General features: G+C 62.6%; 7 protein-coding genes across 7 annotated transcripts; 4 read left to right on the top strand and 3 right to left on the bottom strand.

Moving 5' to 3' along the window:
* Window positions 1-464: 464 nt before the first annotated feature.
* Q8F55_007036 (uncharacterized protein) lies at window positions 465-1,232 on the top strand (the record flags this gene model as incomplete). Its single annotated transcript, XM_069355476.1, has 4 exons — window positions 465-613; window positions 647-707; window positions 790-1,070; window positions 1,103-1,232. 4 exons carry the CDS (start codon window positions 465-467, stop codon window positions 1,230-1,232), a joined length of 621 nt encoding a protein of 206 aa, XP_069207547.1.
* Window positions 1,233-1,318: 86 nt separating this feature from the next.
* On the bottom strand, window positions 1,319-3,991 carry ubp14 (ubiquitin C-terminal hydrolase Ubp14; the record flags this gene model as incomplete). The annotated part of the gene is made up of 6 exons (XM_069355475.1): window positions 1,319-2,890; window positions 2,928-3,235; window positions 3,290-3,428; window positions 3,466-3,804; window positions 3,850-3,880; window positions 3,921-3,991. 6 exons carry the CDS (start codon window positions 3,989-3,991, stop codon window positions 1,319-1,321), a joined length of 2,460 nt encoding a protein of 819 aa, XP_069207546.1.
* Window positions 3,992-4,789: 798 nt separating this feature from the next.
* On the top strand, window positions 4,790-5,738 carry Q8F55_007034 (uncharacterized protein; the record flags this gene model as incomplete). Its single annotated transcript, XM_069355474.1, has 2 exons — window positions 4,790-5,316; window positions 5,354-5,738. The coding sequence occupies 2 exons, from the start codon at window positions 4,790-4,792 to the stop codon at window positions 5,736-5,738; spliced, it is 912 nt and encodes a 303-aa protein (XP_069207545.1).
* A 317-nt stretch (window positions 5,739-6,055) lies between these two features.
* Window positions 6,056-7,590, top strand: BTN1 (battenin CLN3 protein; the record flags this gene model as incomplete). Its single annotated transcript, XM_069355473.1, has 4 exons — window positions 6,056-6,194; window positions 6,230-6,927; window positions 6,963-7,062; window positions 7,097-7,590. 4 exons carry the CDS (start codon window positions 6,056-6,058, stop codon window positions 7,588-7,590), a joined length of 1,431 nt encoding a protein of 476 aa, XP_069207544.1.
* Window positions 7,591-7,668: 78 nt separating this feature from the next.
* GUS1 (glutamate--tRNA ligase) lies at window positions 7,669-10,288 on the bottom strand (the record flags this gene model as incomplete). The annotated part of the gene is made up of 8 exons (XM_069355472.1): window positions 7,669-7,741; window positions 7,790-7,990; window positions 8,038-8,595; window positions 8,632-8,904; window positions 8,941-9,108; window positions 9,145-9,856; window positions 9,903-9,964; window positions 10,008-10,288. 8 exons carry the CDS (start codon window positions 10,286-10,288, stop codon window positions 7,669-7,671), a joined length of 2,328 nt encoding a protein of 775 aa, XP_069207543.1.
* A 204-nt stretch (window positions 10,289-10,492) lies between these two features.
* On the bottom strand, window positions 10,493-11,708 carry taf6_1 (histone H4-like TAF Taf6, SAGA complex subunit; the record flags this gene model as incomplete). Its single annotated transcript, XM_069355471.1, has 5 exons — window positions 10,493-10,896; window positions 10,957-11,277; window positions 11,322-11,480; window positions 11,524-11,614; window positions 11,670-11,708. The coding sequence occupies 5 exons, from the start codon at window positions 11,706-11,708 to the stop codon at window positions 10,493-10,495; spliced, it is 1,014 nt and encodes a 337-aa protein (XP_069207542.1).
* Window positions 11,709-12,256: 548 nt separating this feature from the next.
* On the top strand, window positions 12,257-13,404 carry Q8F55_007030 (uncharacterized protein; the record flags this gene model as incomplete). The annotated part of the gene is made up of 3 exons (XM_069355470.1): window positions 12,257-12,973; window positions 13,058-13,181; window positions 13,397-13,404. 3 exons carry the CDS (start codon window positions 12,257-12,259, stop codon window positions 13,402-13,404), a joined length of 849 nt encoding a protein of 282 aa, XP_069207541.1.
* Between the last annotated feature and the right edge of the window lie 1,052 nt (window positions 13,405-14,456).

Below are 14,456 nucleotides of genomic sequence, written 5' to 3'. Positions count from 1 at the left end.
TGTGGCCTGCGTGGCGATGCTTGAGGCCTTGCACTTTGGGGAGGGGGCCGACGGGGGGGGGGGCTGACGACGGGGCTATGGGCAAAAGTTTGGAGAGAGCCTCGGGATGCAATGCACCAGCGGCGCGCTCCATCACGTCTTTAAGGGAGCCGCCGCCGGCGCGGACGGCGCGGACGGCTAGGTCCGGCCTCCACCACCCGCCTGACTAAGGAGCGTGGTGGAGGGGTGTGGGGGTCGGTCAGCTACCGCGGTGTGCTTGATGCTCGAGGCTACAAAGCACGCCGGGGTTGCCGAGCGCGGCGTGCACGTCTGCGGGAGAGGGCCAGCGCGTCGAGAGCGGCATGCCGTATGCAGACTAGAGCGCGATGCGATAGAGCCTCGCGACTGCCCCAGTCCAAGCAGGCGTCAAAACCGTCCCGGTCGCCCCGTTGTTTGTTTTGACAACCACCATCACTCCCCACGCCATGTCCGACGCCGCCTCCTCCGTCTTCATCGACGACGACCCGCCGGCCGACCCCGAGCTCGGGCGCCTCGCGCACTGGTCCGTCTCGAGCCACAAGTACGGGTTCGGCGTCGACAACCTGCGCGACGGGAACGAGAACACGTTCTGGCAGTGAGCCGGGGCCAGCGGCACAGCTGACGGCAGGTCCGAGGGCCCGCAGCCGCACATTATTGACCTGAGCTTTCCGAAGCGCGTCTTCATCTCGGTGGGTCGGCCTTCCTCGTCCCCCCTGCCGCCGGCCGCTACCTCGGGCTCGCACTCGCGCTGACGCGCTCGCCCTCGCCCAGTCCATCGGCCTGCTCACCTCCCACCCCCGCGACGACAGCTACACGCCCTCACGCGTGTCCATCCGCGCCGGGACCGGCGTGCACGACCTGCAGGAGGTGCGCTTTGAGGAGTTCTCCAAGCCCGACGGGTGGGTGCGTATCCCGCTGCGCCCGCTCGACGCCGACGGCGCGGGCGACGGCCCGCCCGTGCCGGCGCACCATCTGCGCATTGTCATCGTCGCCAACCACCTCAACGGGAAGGACACGCACGTTCGCGGTCTCAAGGTCTTCGGGCCGCCAGAGTGGGTTTCGGCGCGGGCGTGGCTGACCCCAGACCGCAGCTCGGCGCCGGAGACGACGCGGGAGAGGGCCTGCCCAGCGGTCGGGCGCTCCTCGAGCTCGGACACGACGGCCTGTCGGGCTTCACGAGCGACAACTTCAAGACGCACGCTGGGATTCGATAGCCCAGACGCCAACAACAACTGTACACACTATGCATTGTCACTGCCATCCTCTACCCTCACGCCATCAACCCTCGCCCCATGCTACACTACACACGCTCGTACACATACAGATACGCCAGCGACCGCATCTGCTCGCCGCCGCCCGGTGCCGCGCGCGCAACCTTCTCGTCGTTGAACAGCACCCACTCGTCAGGCGCCTCGGATGTGCCGCTCAGGTGGCCCTGCGGCTGCCGGATCGTGGCCACGTAGTGCCCAGAGTGCACAGACGGGCCCTTGTGCGAGATGAACGCCTTGAGGCGGTAGTTTGCCGGCAGGTGCTCCGAGCCGCCAACGTTGGCAGCCGACGCGCTGCCGCCAGTACCTGCAGGCGCGGCCTCCTCACCCTGGTCATCAGGGTGCGAGAACAGCCACTCGACAGCCGCCTCTGGGTTGCCGCCCGTCTCGCGGAGCGCCTTACGAGCCTGTGCAGGGGTGAAGCCCATGTCGGCGAGGTTGGCCACCTGCTCGGGGTTGGGCTCGGCCGCTCCACCTCCGCCAGACGTCTGCAGCGGCGCGTCAATGTCCGGGTCGTCCATGTGCTCGAACAGCCAGTTCATGGCAGTGTCGGCGTCGCTGTTGCCCGTGGCGAGCAGGGCCTTCTGCGCCCGGATGGTAGGGAAGCCCATGGCCTCGAGTTGAGACAGAGCAACGGCGTTGAACTCGGGCGCGCCAGCGTCAGGCGTGGCGTCAACGTCAAGCTCCTCCTCGCCGGGCTGGCGACCCTTGCCATGGAACGCGTCCAGGTTGAGGTACTCGGGTGCCTCAACCGGAACATCGAGCTTGGTGGGAACCCAGTTGACGAGCTGGAACTTCTTCATGTGGAAGACGAGCAGGTCGGGGAACGTCTTGAATTTCGTCGACGTCTCGGCGCGAACACGCTCGCCACACGTGCCGCATGCGTAGTCGTTGAGTTCTTGGGGTGCGACATACGCTAGGAGACTCTGCTCGAGCGTGACAGGTGCAAAGACCTTTCTGCCGTCGTCGTCAACACCCTGCTCGATCGCCTCGACGGGCAAGGAAGCAAGGTCGACGCCGTCGACCTTGTAGCCGACGCGGTGGCAGCGGTCGCACTCGAGGCGCTGTTCGGTTCCAAAGCGAACAATGTTGGTCGCCTCCTCGGCCTCAGTGTGGCCCTGGCGCTTGGCCTCCTGGCGAAGGCGCGTCAGGAGGTGCTGGAGGAATTCTTCAGAGTCCTGCTGGCGCATGGTCGAGAACTCCTCGTGTCCCTTGCCGATGAGCGCCTTAAACTGAGCGGGGCGGATACCCTCCTGGAATTTGGGCTCCTCTTGAATCTCAAACTCGGTGTGCGCAATCGGGGGCGCGGTCGCCTTCACCGAGTAGCGCCCAGATACGAGTCCGTCGCTAAGCTTGAGCATCTGGCACTCAAGGCACTCGGCGGGGAGCGGGTTGTTGCAGGTGTGGAAATGGTTCTGGGCCGCGTTCGACGAGTAGCGCTCACGGAAGGCAGGCAGAGAAAACAGCGTCTGCATGACAGAGGCCATGTAGCAGCTGTTGCCGAGGTTCTTGAGACCAGTGAGTCCCTGGCCAAACAGCGGCTCGAGCTCGGTGCCGTCGTCGCCAGTCATCGAGAAGTCATACGAGAGGTTGTGCTCGAGTTGCTGGGTATCAGCACAGATGTCACACCATCGCACCCACAAGCTCAGTCATCGATTTCTCCGTCTTGGACTGGCTAAGGACGTTGATACCGAAGGTGGCGAGGTGGCCGGCGAGATCAGGGTCGATCTTGGCATCGTCGCACGCGTAACAGTAGATATCGGCGTGGCCCTCGGGCGTGATGGTGCCAAACTTGACACCGATGGGGTGGCCAGTGTCCTGGTAGTGCTGAAGCGCGTGGCCGTTGCCGCCGACGCCGCCAAACTGCTTGCGGCCGCAGTTGACAAAACCGCAGGTGAGGCACATCCAGAGGTTGTGGTCGAGGTCGCATTCTGTGCACTGTCTAGCAACTGGGGGGGTAAGTAAGTCTCTCTACGGCATGTATCTTCACGACAACAACCCACCAGTCCCCGGTGCGATTAAAGGCACCTGTTCAAGCGTAAGGGTGTGCTCGCAGGCAATGATCTCCTCCTCCCAAGCCTTGACCTCGGACTGCTGTGCCGACGACAGGGCCTTCATGATGCCATTGACCGTGCGGGTGATCTGGATTGTTAGACTTCCTCCTACTTTCGCCACGCACGTTCGGGTGCTCAGAGTGAACCACCTCGCCAAGCGGCGAGCAGTCAAAGCAGCGCAGCGACGTGGTGTACTCGTACAGCTCGTCGTCGGACGGCGCGCCGATAGCCAGCTTCTTCAGAGGGGGCTCGGACGCGTCCTTGATGTTGGTCAGTCCGGAGTTGTAGCGCCAGTAGCTGCTGCTGTTGCCCACCCGTTTCTTCTGCTCTCGTCTAATGCGCTTGATCACGACGCCGAAAGGGTGCTTTTGCTTCTTCCAGTGCAGCGCGGCGTGCTCGCGACCGTCGGCCTGGCAGCCGCCGTTGAAGCACTCGAGACAGACGAGGACTCCATCGGGTCCATCCTGTGTTTGTCAGTGGCGGATCGCCGTTGCCAAGTTGCCACCCACCTGGCCGTCAAAGCAGAGGGTGCACTCCTCCCTGTCGATGTCAGTTGCGACCTCTTGCCGCTTCGACCCACCTGTGGACCTGCTGCGACTCGCGAGGCGGCTTGAATCTGTCGGCTGCGTGTTCTATGTGCTTGCACACCATGTTGTGTGGTTGTAGTTGTGTCTCTGGGTGAAGTGTAAACGCTCGAGCGTTGTTCGACTCGCCGTGCTCGACGATGACTGAGTGGCTGGCCTCCACACTTCCAGCGTCATCTGATTCGGACGTCACGTGATGCCACGTGGGGGAGAGCGGACTCTATATCGCGTGGTTAACGGGGCACCAATATAATCCGATCGAGCCTGACGTAACTCGGCGAGGCTCGGGGACGATTCAACTGCTCATGGGGGTGCCCCGGTGGCCAGTGGCGAGGTTGCTTTGCAATTGTGGCTGCCCGAGTACCCGAGTCTGTGGTGATTGTCTGCACCGAACCCCGGCATGCCGTCGGGCTGACCAGAGAAAACCCACAGCATGCACCTGAGTGCAGATTGATAAGATTGCACTGCAGGCTTCCATTCCTCGCGCTTATTGTGCCTTCAATGCACGCTTAGTGTTCCCCCGGCGGCCACTTGCTCATTGATTCCAACGTTCGCTTGGACCGTGCGGGCACTCCATCTGTCGCGTCCTCGGTGTCTTGGAGGCCGCGCTGAGCTCCGTGTTAGTCAGAAAGCTTCTCCCGACGGATCTGATGTCCATCTCGATGTCCAACGACGGTTCACAGGTTCCCTGCGCCCCGGCTTGACTGGCCGAGGTGGCGGCGGATGTGATGATGGTTGTGGTGGCCATGTTGGCCAGCACACTGGTTATAAGGACCTCAACATGGTATGCTGCTTTAAACCTCACTCGATTCCAACACCCATACTTCATACCTTCCTCTTCAAACCAACCCGAACCACCATCAACATGTCCCGCTCCATCCTCGTCACTGGCGCCACAGGCAAGCAGGGTGGTGCCGTCGTCGACGCGCTCCTCGAGAACCTCGGCGACTTCAACATCCTGGCAGTGACCCGCGACCCATCCTCGGACGCGGCCAAGGCCCTCGCCGCCAAGTCGACCTCCATCAAGCTCGTCAAGGGCGATCTGAACCATGCTCCCGCGCTCTTCGCTGCTGCCAAGGCGGCGTCGACCACCGGGTCCATCTGGGGCGTCTTCCTCGTCGGCGGCCTGGAGATGCAGGTCGACCCGGTCGAGGTTGCCTCTGCGCCTGAGGTCAAGCAGGGCATTGCCGTCATCGACGAGGCGCTCAAGGAAGGTATCTCGCACATTGTCTACACGTCGGTCGACCGCGGAGGCGAGGAGGCTTCGTGGACCAACCCGACGGTCATTCCCCATTTCCAGACCAAGCACGCCATCGAACAGTACCTCCGCAAGGCGGCCGAGGGCACGGCCTTGACGTGGACGATCTCACGCCCCACGATCTTCATGGACAAGTGGGTGGTAACCAGGATTCGGCTGACTCACCTCTAGTCTCGTTCCCGGGCAGCTTGATGCCATCATGCTCGGCGCCGTGGACAATCTTCTCAAGGACAAGCGCCAGCCGTGGGTCGCGACGCGCGATATCGGCCGTTTCGTGGCCGCCGCCTTCCGCGACCCCGCCGCCCTCAACCACCGCGCTGTCACCGTCGCGAGCGACGACGTCAACTTTGCCGAGATCGACGCTGCATTCCGCAAGGTGACGGGCAAGCCGGCGCCCGCGAGCGCGGACCCCGTGCCCGACTTCCTCCTGCCCATGTTCCACTGGTTCCGCGACGACGGGTACAAGGCCGACCTCCCCGAGCTGCGCAAGTATGTCCCCCAGCTCACGAATTTCGAGGCGTGGCTCAAGAATGAGAGCCAGTACCCCAAGGCGTAGGGGGCGTGCCCCTCGGCCTCGTGCACCCTCTTCTGTGATATTTTATGAATGGTTGTTTGATGTGCAGATGATGGAGGAGGATGTTGTCGCCCGACGGACATGACGTCAGTGCCACACTGAGACTCCTACTGCACGCGATTCCGTTGGAAGCGTCCCCTCTTCCCCCCGCAGCCAGATTGCCGCGTGCCGCCAAGTCGTCGGCCGCGCATCTCCCATCACACGCCTGATAACTCTTCTTGGTTCATTGCACTCCACACCCACCTCCCTGCCCAGCAGGGCACCCCACCACGTCCTCCTACCCCCTCCAGGCGCTCGGCATGCCCGGCGACGCGCCCCAGTCGCGCGACTCGAACGATCTCGGGCGGCGCGCCGGCGAGTCGCGCTTCGTGTCGCCCCTATCCAACCCGCGCAACCGCCTGTTCGCGTCGTTTGTCATCTTCGGCCTCCTCAATAATGGTAAGTCGCCCCCCGACCGGCCGAGCTCAACCCAGTCCTCTACGTCATCATCCTCTCGGCCGCGCTCGACCTCGTGCCGCCCGAGACGCCAAAGGGCATCGTCGCCTTCTTCAACATCTTCCCGGCCCTCCTCGCAAAGGTGTGCTGGCCCCTCGTGTCCAACGGCCAGATCCGGTACCGCCGCCGCGTGGCCTTCTGCACCGGCCTCAGCTGGGCCGGTATCGTCACCATCGCCATGTCGGCCGGCGTCAACGCGCGCCTGCTCGGCATCAGCCTCGCGTCCTTCAGCTCGGGGCTTGGCGAGCTCACTTTCCTCCAGTTGACGACGACCCTGCCGACGCGCGCCGCGAGCCGTACCGCCATCGGCGCGTGGTCGACCGGCACGGGTGCTGCCGGCGTGGCGGGCGCGGCGATTTGGTGGCTCCTCCGCGGGCTCGGGGTCAAGGGCGGGCTCGGCATCTCGTCCTTCCTCCCCCTCTTCTTCCCCGTCACCTACCTCTATCTCCTGCCCGAGTGGTCCGAGCTCGCGCCGCAGAACGCGTACCGCCCCGTCGCGACCGACGATGGCGCGTTCGCCGACGCCGAGCCCGACGAAAACGACGGCGTGTTGGCCAAGCCCGTGCCCAAGGTCTGGCTCTCGACGCGCGACAAGATCAACCTCATCAAGCCGCTCGTGCTCCCCTACATGCTGCCGCTGTGCGTCGTGTACATTGAGGAATATGTCATCAACTCGGTGGGTGCGGGCTGCAGGCCGCTGCTGACGCCCAGGGAGTCGCGCCGACGCTCGTCTTCCCCATCCCCACGCACGGCGTCTGGTCGTGGCTCTTCAAGACGCCGCGCGACTACTACCCCTTCTGGAGCCTGACCTGTGAGCTGAATGAGCCGTCAGCAGCTGACAGCAGACCAAACGTTCGTCTTCATCTCGCGCTCGTCGCTCTCCCTCGGCCTCCCGCCGATCCCGAAGCACCTCCTGCCCCTTCCCACGGTCATCCAGTTCTTCGTCCTCGTCCTCATGACCCTCCAGGCCCGCAGCTTCATCTTTTCAACGCCGGAGTACACGCCGCCCGCGCCTGAGCCCGTGTCGGGCGTCGACCGCGCCATCACAATGGTGTTCCTGCTCTCCTGTCTCGAGGGGCTGTGCGGCGGCAGCGCATATGTCAACACCTTCTTCCACGTCGGCCACGAGGGCGACGACGGCAACGACTCGGACGCCGACGCTGACGGCGCGAGTGTCGAGGAGATCAAACGCAAGATGGAGAAGGAGTTCCGTATCGGCGCAACTGGCGCCGCCGACTCGTGCGGCATCCTCTTCGCGTCCCTCATCTCCATGCCCGTAGAGGTCGCCCTCTGCAACGCCCAGATCGCGCGCGGACGCTCAACCTGCCGCAACCTGTGATATCCCGGGTCATTCAACTGTATCATAACTGTAGCAGATATGCATTGGCATTACATGCAGACGACATTAGGCCCACTCCTACTTGAGGTCGTAGACGGGGGTCGACGAGAACATGTTGACCTTGGCCACGGCCGGGACCTCCTCGGCGCCGCTGGTATCGTCAGTTCCATTCCGCACCCTCCTGGCACTCTCAACCCACTAGATACGGTCCGACTCGAACATCTTGGTCTTGACGGGGATCTCGAAGCCGGTGGTGGCGTTGGAGAGGTAGACCTTGACGTCCTCCTCGGCGGCGGCCTTCTTGGTGCCAGGCTTGCCCCAGCTGCCCTTGGGGCCGCCAGCGGCCTTGGGAGCGGAAGCCGCAGGGGTGGCCTTGAGCGCGACAGTCTGGAGACGGCCGCTGTGGTGTGTGAGCACACTGCTACCTCGTCATCCAACCCGACTCACTCAGGGATGAAGCCAAACTCGAGACGGCCCTCGGCATCCTTGGTGCCCTGGAAGATGTAGAAGCCCTTGCGCTCGAACTGGATAATGTCCCACTTCTTGAGGTTGGCAACCTCGGCGCTGGCAAGCACGTTGGTGCGGTACTCGGTCTTGGGGTTGACAACCTCCTCGAGGTCGTCGCCCTCCTCGAGCTTCTTCTTGGTGATGAGGTAGTCGTACTCGATGAGGACGGCAGGGACAAGAGGCTGCTCAGCGGTGGGGGCAGCGAGCCAAGTGACCTTCTTGGACGTCTTCTTGAAGTCACCCTCGAGGTGGAGCTTGAGAACAACCGACTCGACGTCGCCGGCGGCGTTGAGCTTCTTCTCCTTGACAAAGGCGTTACCCCAGTCCATGGCGGTGATCTCCTCGTTGTCGCCGAACGACTTGGCGTCCTCCTGCTCGATAAAGAGCTTGGACGAGTAGACAAGGTCCTTCTCGCCGACCTCAGGGTTCTTCTTGTGGAGGGGCTTCTTCTCAACAACGACGGCCTCGGTGTCGCGGCCCTCGACAAGAACAGGCACACTGGGGAGTCAGTGAGCATTCAGCCTACCAACTCACATCTTCTCCTCCGAGATGGCCCAGTAGCGGGGGGCAATGGGGTCGACGACACGCTTGTTGACCGTCCAGATGCCGTCCCACTCGAGGGTGAGCTGCTGCTGCGAGGCACCCTGGCCGACAATGTAGTCACGGAGACCCTTGACGGTCATACCGCGCGAACGGATACCGCGGACAGTAGGGAAGCGGGGGTCGGCCCAGCCAGCGACAACGCCCTTCTCGACGAGGTACTTGAGCTTGCGCTTGGAGAGCACAGTGTAGACAAAGTCGATACGGCTGGAGGGTCAGCATCCTCAGTACCCTCGAACCCACCTGAAGTCAAAGATGGTGATAGGGGCGAAGCCGAGCTTCTTGAGGAACCACTCGTACTGCTCGTGGCGGGCAGCGTACTCGTTGGCACGGAGGGCGTGGGTCACACCGTCGAGGTGGTCAATGATGGGGCACGCAAGGTCGTACATGGGGTAGGCCTTGTAGGCGTCGCTAGGTTGTCAGCGTGAACCAGCCAGGGCGACTCACCCCGTGATGTGGTGGTCGGCACCGACGTAGCGGTAGATGACGGGGTCACGCATGGTACCGTTCTTGTGCTGGTAGTCAATCTTGGCACGGAGAGACCACTTCTGGCCCTCGGGGGTACCCTCGCACATCTCCTGGAAGCGCTTGAGGTTGTCCTCGATAGAGGCATCGCGGTTCTTCGAGGGAACCATGGCGCGGCGCATCTCCTTGACCTCCTCGGCGTCCGTGTTGTCCATGAAGGCGTCGCCCTGCTTGATGAGCTGCTCGGTGAGGACGCGGATCTTGTCAAAGTGGTCCGAGGTGTGGACGACCTTGTCGAACTTGACGTCGATCATGGCCAGGTCCTCCTTGATGGCGTCCTCGAACTCGCCCTCCTCCTTGAGGGGGTTGGTGTCGTCGAAACGGAGGATGTACTTGCCGCCGTACTTCTCAACGAAGAAGCTGTTGAGGATGGCAGCCTTCAAGTGGCCGATGTGGAGGTATCCAGAGGGCTCGGGGGCGAAGCGGACAACGACTCCGTCCTTGCCGACGTTGGGGAGCTCGGCCTCGACGACCTCGGTGCGCTTGACCTTCTTGTTCTTGTCGGCGTCCGAACGGGCCTTGTTGAACGAGTCGAGGATCTGGCGGGGGATCGGGAGGGTCTCGACCTGGGTGTACCAGCGGAGGAGGTGGGGGCGGCCAGGGCGCTTGATCGAGCCGGCGGCGGACGAGTTGGCTGGGGGGTTAGGAGAGTTGAGCTGCGCGGAGGTCAGCTAACTCACAGCGGATAGTGCCCCAGATCAGAGCGTCGTTGTGGCCGAAGGTCGAGCCGTTGAAGTAGGTGCTGAGAGCGTTAATACCGCCCATCGCACTGTCATCAGACTTACCGGTACGCGAGGTAGTCATCAAGGGCGTCGAGGATGGCCGAGACGTCGGCGAAAGGCGTCTTGGCGTCAAACTTGGAGGGGAGGGTAGGGAGCGCGGGGCCGGCGGCAGCGAGTCCGTCGAGCTTGGCACGGACGGCGTCGACACCCTTGGCGCCGTCGAACGTCGGCTCGCCGGCCTCTCCGCCCTCAAAGTCCCACTCGAACTGGGCGTTGTGGAAGAGGGCCAGAGCGGGGAGGGAGAGGACCGGCTGGGCGATGAGGGGGAGGGTGAGGGTCGCCATTTTGTGCGTTTTGGTGCTGTACTGAACGTCTCGTCAAGAGTCGTGTAGAGTATGCGATGGAGAAGAGTCGTCAACAGAGGTCGAAGTCGACTCCTGTCTCCTCTCCAACTTTCCTCCACCTTCGACATTTTGCTTCCGCTGCCACTGCCACCACTCGACCATCCAACGATACCAATCTTGCATGCCATGCAGAAATACAATGCGTTATCCATGCACTCTAGTGGTCCAGTAGTCACCTGGTATGCGGCCAGAGCTGTCCCGTTCCCCAGGCTGTAGCAGCCCCTCGTTGGACGGCGAGCCATCGGCCGCGAGCATCTGAGTCTCGGCCAGTCGCTGAGCAGCCGTGCTCTGGCGTACCTCTGTGCGAGCCTGTGCGGCAGCCAGAGCGGCACTGATTGACGCGATCCCGGACTGGGAGGCTCGGGGGGTCACAGGCGGGGTGTTCAGTGGCGTGCCCCCCGAGAACAGCCTTGGTGGTGGTGTTGGTGGAGGAAGCCGGAAGAGGAGGTTGAACAGGTGAGTCAGAGATATTGTGAAGATGAGGGGGACGTCGGTTCTCCTGCCTCGGATAGACCTCGATCCAAAGGAGCTGAGCCTGGGACGTGGGGCTGAATGCGTGTCAGCCATCGGTGCGCATAGTAGGCCGCCGGCTCTCCGTCCCGCCTCACTCCTACGCAGAGGCTGCTCCTCGGTAGCATCACCCTCGTCGTCCAGCCAGACATCACTGGCATCGGCCGAGAGGTTCTGATAGCGAGGGCCCTTCCCGAATCGTCGTTGACGGAACTGGTCGCCCGTCTCAACATCGACGTCGTCCGATGCCCCACCCGCCGGCAGGTCCGGCGGAAGGAGCAAATCGTCATAGGGGAACACGTCCGATTTGCCGATGGTCGATGTATAGTTGGTGATGTAGCAAACGACGAGCGTCGCAACCTGGAGGATGTAGATGGCCAGGTCGAGCAGAAGCACACGGGTGAGTGATGCTGGGTTCGCTGCTCATGTTAGCTGCTGCGCCGCTGGCAATCTTCCCAATCACCTTGACCAATAAAGTCGAGTACGAGGCCTTGCGAGCCGCTCATCCCCCCTGCAAAGTCTAATAGATGGAAGAAGACGGCTGCGAGGTTGGGCAAGGAGACGATGACGAAGAGGCCGAGAAGTGACCTGCCGGGCTGGAGGCTGGCGGGCGCTCGAATGTCTGTCTCGGTCAGCACCATCACCGAATGACCCATTGCACTCACGCATCTGTGTTACAACTCGAAATATGAGAACAATCGTGTTTGGCGAGTACAGATGCTGCATGAGTGCGAGCGCCTGGGTCGTGGTCGAGAACTGGGGGGCGGTGTTAGCTGCGGGCGTGGTAGGATGCTGATGGCCGCCGACGTACCGAAGCAACAGCATGGCGCCGTTGTGGTGCGTACACCATTCTCAGACGATTTCAAGACCGCCAGCGGTCGCGGCGGCGGGTATGGCGAGGAGGCGAGGAAGGAGATGACCAAGTGAGCGAGAGTCGGTGGGTGCGAGTCGGCGGTGGGCGGATTCCCTAAAGTGATGGTGGTGCCGACGGGGAACGCGCTGGCATCCTCTTGCAGATACGGCGCGTCGAGGTTGCCCGAGGAGCGTCGAGAGGTGCGTGTGTGCGAGGGAGAGAGAGAGAGAGAGGTTGACAACAAGAGAGATGTTCAAGTCGATGGTCAGCGGCCCCGTCATCGCGCGCGCGGCGCGGCACCGGCGGGCCAAGCTTGCCCTTCCTAACCCGTCATCATCTTTCCTCCCCTCACATTACAACTTGTCGGCTGTTGACAACACCAACAAATCCACCACAGACACACACTTTGGCTTGCATCTCTCCACAACAACTCTTCAGCAGCCGCCATCACCCCCCACCTGATACAATCAGTCGCTCCAATGCTCCAAGCTAGACGATAGCCACGCGAATTCGCACATTCCGGTCGGCACGACAAACACAGAGCCATGTCACGGCAATCTCAGCATCAAAGCTCAGAGCCGCCACCATCGCGCGTGTTTGCTCCGACGCGTCTGCAAGATCCATTGACGCGTCTATCGTCGCCTCTGGCAGGCCCGTCTACAGGGCCGCGATTCCGCTCCATCTCTCGGGACCCATCAAGGAGAGAAAACAAGTTTCAGCGCGCTCGCGAGGCATCCCAGCGGCGGCTGTACGACGCTTGGGACGCCATCTCGGCCAAGTATGCTGCGATTCGCCCAGAGGATGATGACGAGGTAGACATCTACACTGGCCGAATTACGGTCGACCGTGGCCGTCTACGCGCGCTCGAAGCACGCGAGTTCGCCGATGGCCTCTCGGACGGCAGCGACCTCGAGGAGGCCGAGGACGACCCGGCTCCGCAAGGGCCTGAAGCCGCGTACTTTGGACCCGAGGAGGACGAGCTTGGCGACTGGGACGACCGGTCTGGACTCGATGTTCAGGAGCCGCCTGAAGAAGTCGAAGAGGAGTGGACCGTCGAAGACGAAATGGACCTCCGTGCGTTCCATGCCGCCGAGGCAAGGTTGCGGGGGAGTGAAGGCTATCCCGAGCCCGCGACCACCACCCGTGCGTCGGTCTTCAAGGATAAGCGCAAGATACCTTCCTTGGAAGACTTGTTCCTTGACAGCGAGTCGGAGACTGTGGACAGTGACGGCGATCAAGGGGAGCGTGGGTCCGTGGCCAATGTGAGTTTATTGTTTGTCTCAAGGCTGACATGTGCAGCGTGTGTCAGCTCCCTCGCTGTTAAGACACTCGCGGTCTCTTCCCAGCCTTTCCGCATCTGCCTACCCCCTATCGAGCCCTCCAACTACCTCCCCCGGGACACGCAGGTTCCCGCCGACACCACACACCAAAAGTGGCCCTTCGCGTCGACGGACTTTGTCCACGCCTCGAGTGAGGTTCGAGGAGCGGCCGACCTTCATTCCCCCGCGCGTGCCCACATCGCCTCGTTCGCCTGGCAAGGGAAAGCAGCGGATGGAAGGCGAACGTCCATCTGATAATGAACGGCCCGTTGTGAGATCACGTTCAGCACCTCAGTCGCAACCAGCTCCTCCGCCGTCACCACCGAGAGACGCAGCGCCTGGACCTGCGTACCTGACAAACCGCAGCCTGCTAGGCTCGGGGAAGTATCGCGAGTGCAGCCGTTGCTGCAGCGCCAGCGGAAGGCGCAAAGAGCTGGCCGCATGGTGCCGAGGCCGTTTGCTCGCCGATCTATGTCCCTTTGAGGAAGGGCGCGCGTTCACGCCTTCGCCTTCAACAAATCGACGGTCCCAACCTCCAGTGTCGGGCCGGAGTCACGGGCACGGTGGTGTCGTGAGCGCATCAGTGCCGCCGATGTCTCACGTCCCCAATCCTCCACGAATTGCTCCACCACCTCAGCATTCATCCCCGTCATCCACATCCCGCCTTTCGTCGACCCCATCGAAGGGGCGACAGTCTTCGGTCATGGTGCTGTTGCCTGCGCGACGCGCCCAATCGTCGACACCGGCTCTGGTTCGCGAAGCGTCAACTCGGTCCGTAACCCCAAGCCCGCGCAACAAGGGACTTTACGCCGCGCGCCGTTGCAAGTCATGTGTGGCGGCAGGCGGTCTACGGGCTGAGCGTGCTGGGTACTGTGGTGGGCGTAACCGCCCGTGGATGTGTGCCTTTTCGCCGATGGCTACCTCGCGCCCGTCCGCCGCCGTGCAATCAATACCAACCTCCGATTCGGGATCGCCTACCCGTAGGCGGCGTGGCGTGAAGGACAAGACGCCATCACCTCGGAGGCCTGCATCGCTTCCCGCTCGCCAGGTCACCGCCCCGGTATCCCCTCGCTCACATGAAGCCCGAAGTTCGCCACGCTCTGCCGGACCAGACCCCGACTCTGAACCCAAAATTCGAACGGAATCAGGTGGCTATGAGGGTGCGGAGGGTTCCGCAGGGCCTGGCTCCAGAAGAGCCATCTCTCCACGACATTCTCCCTCAGATGAACACGATTCTCCGCCACCGCATGTGGCGTTCGACGCAGAAGCCGAGGCCGATAATCACTCCGGGTACGAGAGCGCCAACAGCCTCGTTCTGCCGGCCTCCTCAAACTCTCCCGCAACTGCTCCCTCACGCCGGACACAGGGCTATTCTTCGGCCCGCTCGGGATCTGTTTCGGAATCTGAGGCCGAAGACAGTGACTCC

The sequence above is a fragment of the Vanrija albida genome (assembly GCF_041260175.1).
Source record: "Vanrija albida strain AlHP1 chromosome Unknown contig_5, whole genome shotgun sequence".
Lineage (NCBI taxonomy): Eukaryota > Fungi > Basidiomycota > Tremellomycetes > Trichosporonales > Trichosporonaceae > Vanrija > Vanrija albida.
The sequence above is the reverse complement of the archived record's forward strand: the minus strand, read 5'-3'. Positions and strand labels throughout refer to the sequence as shown.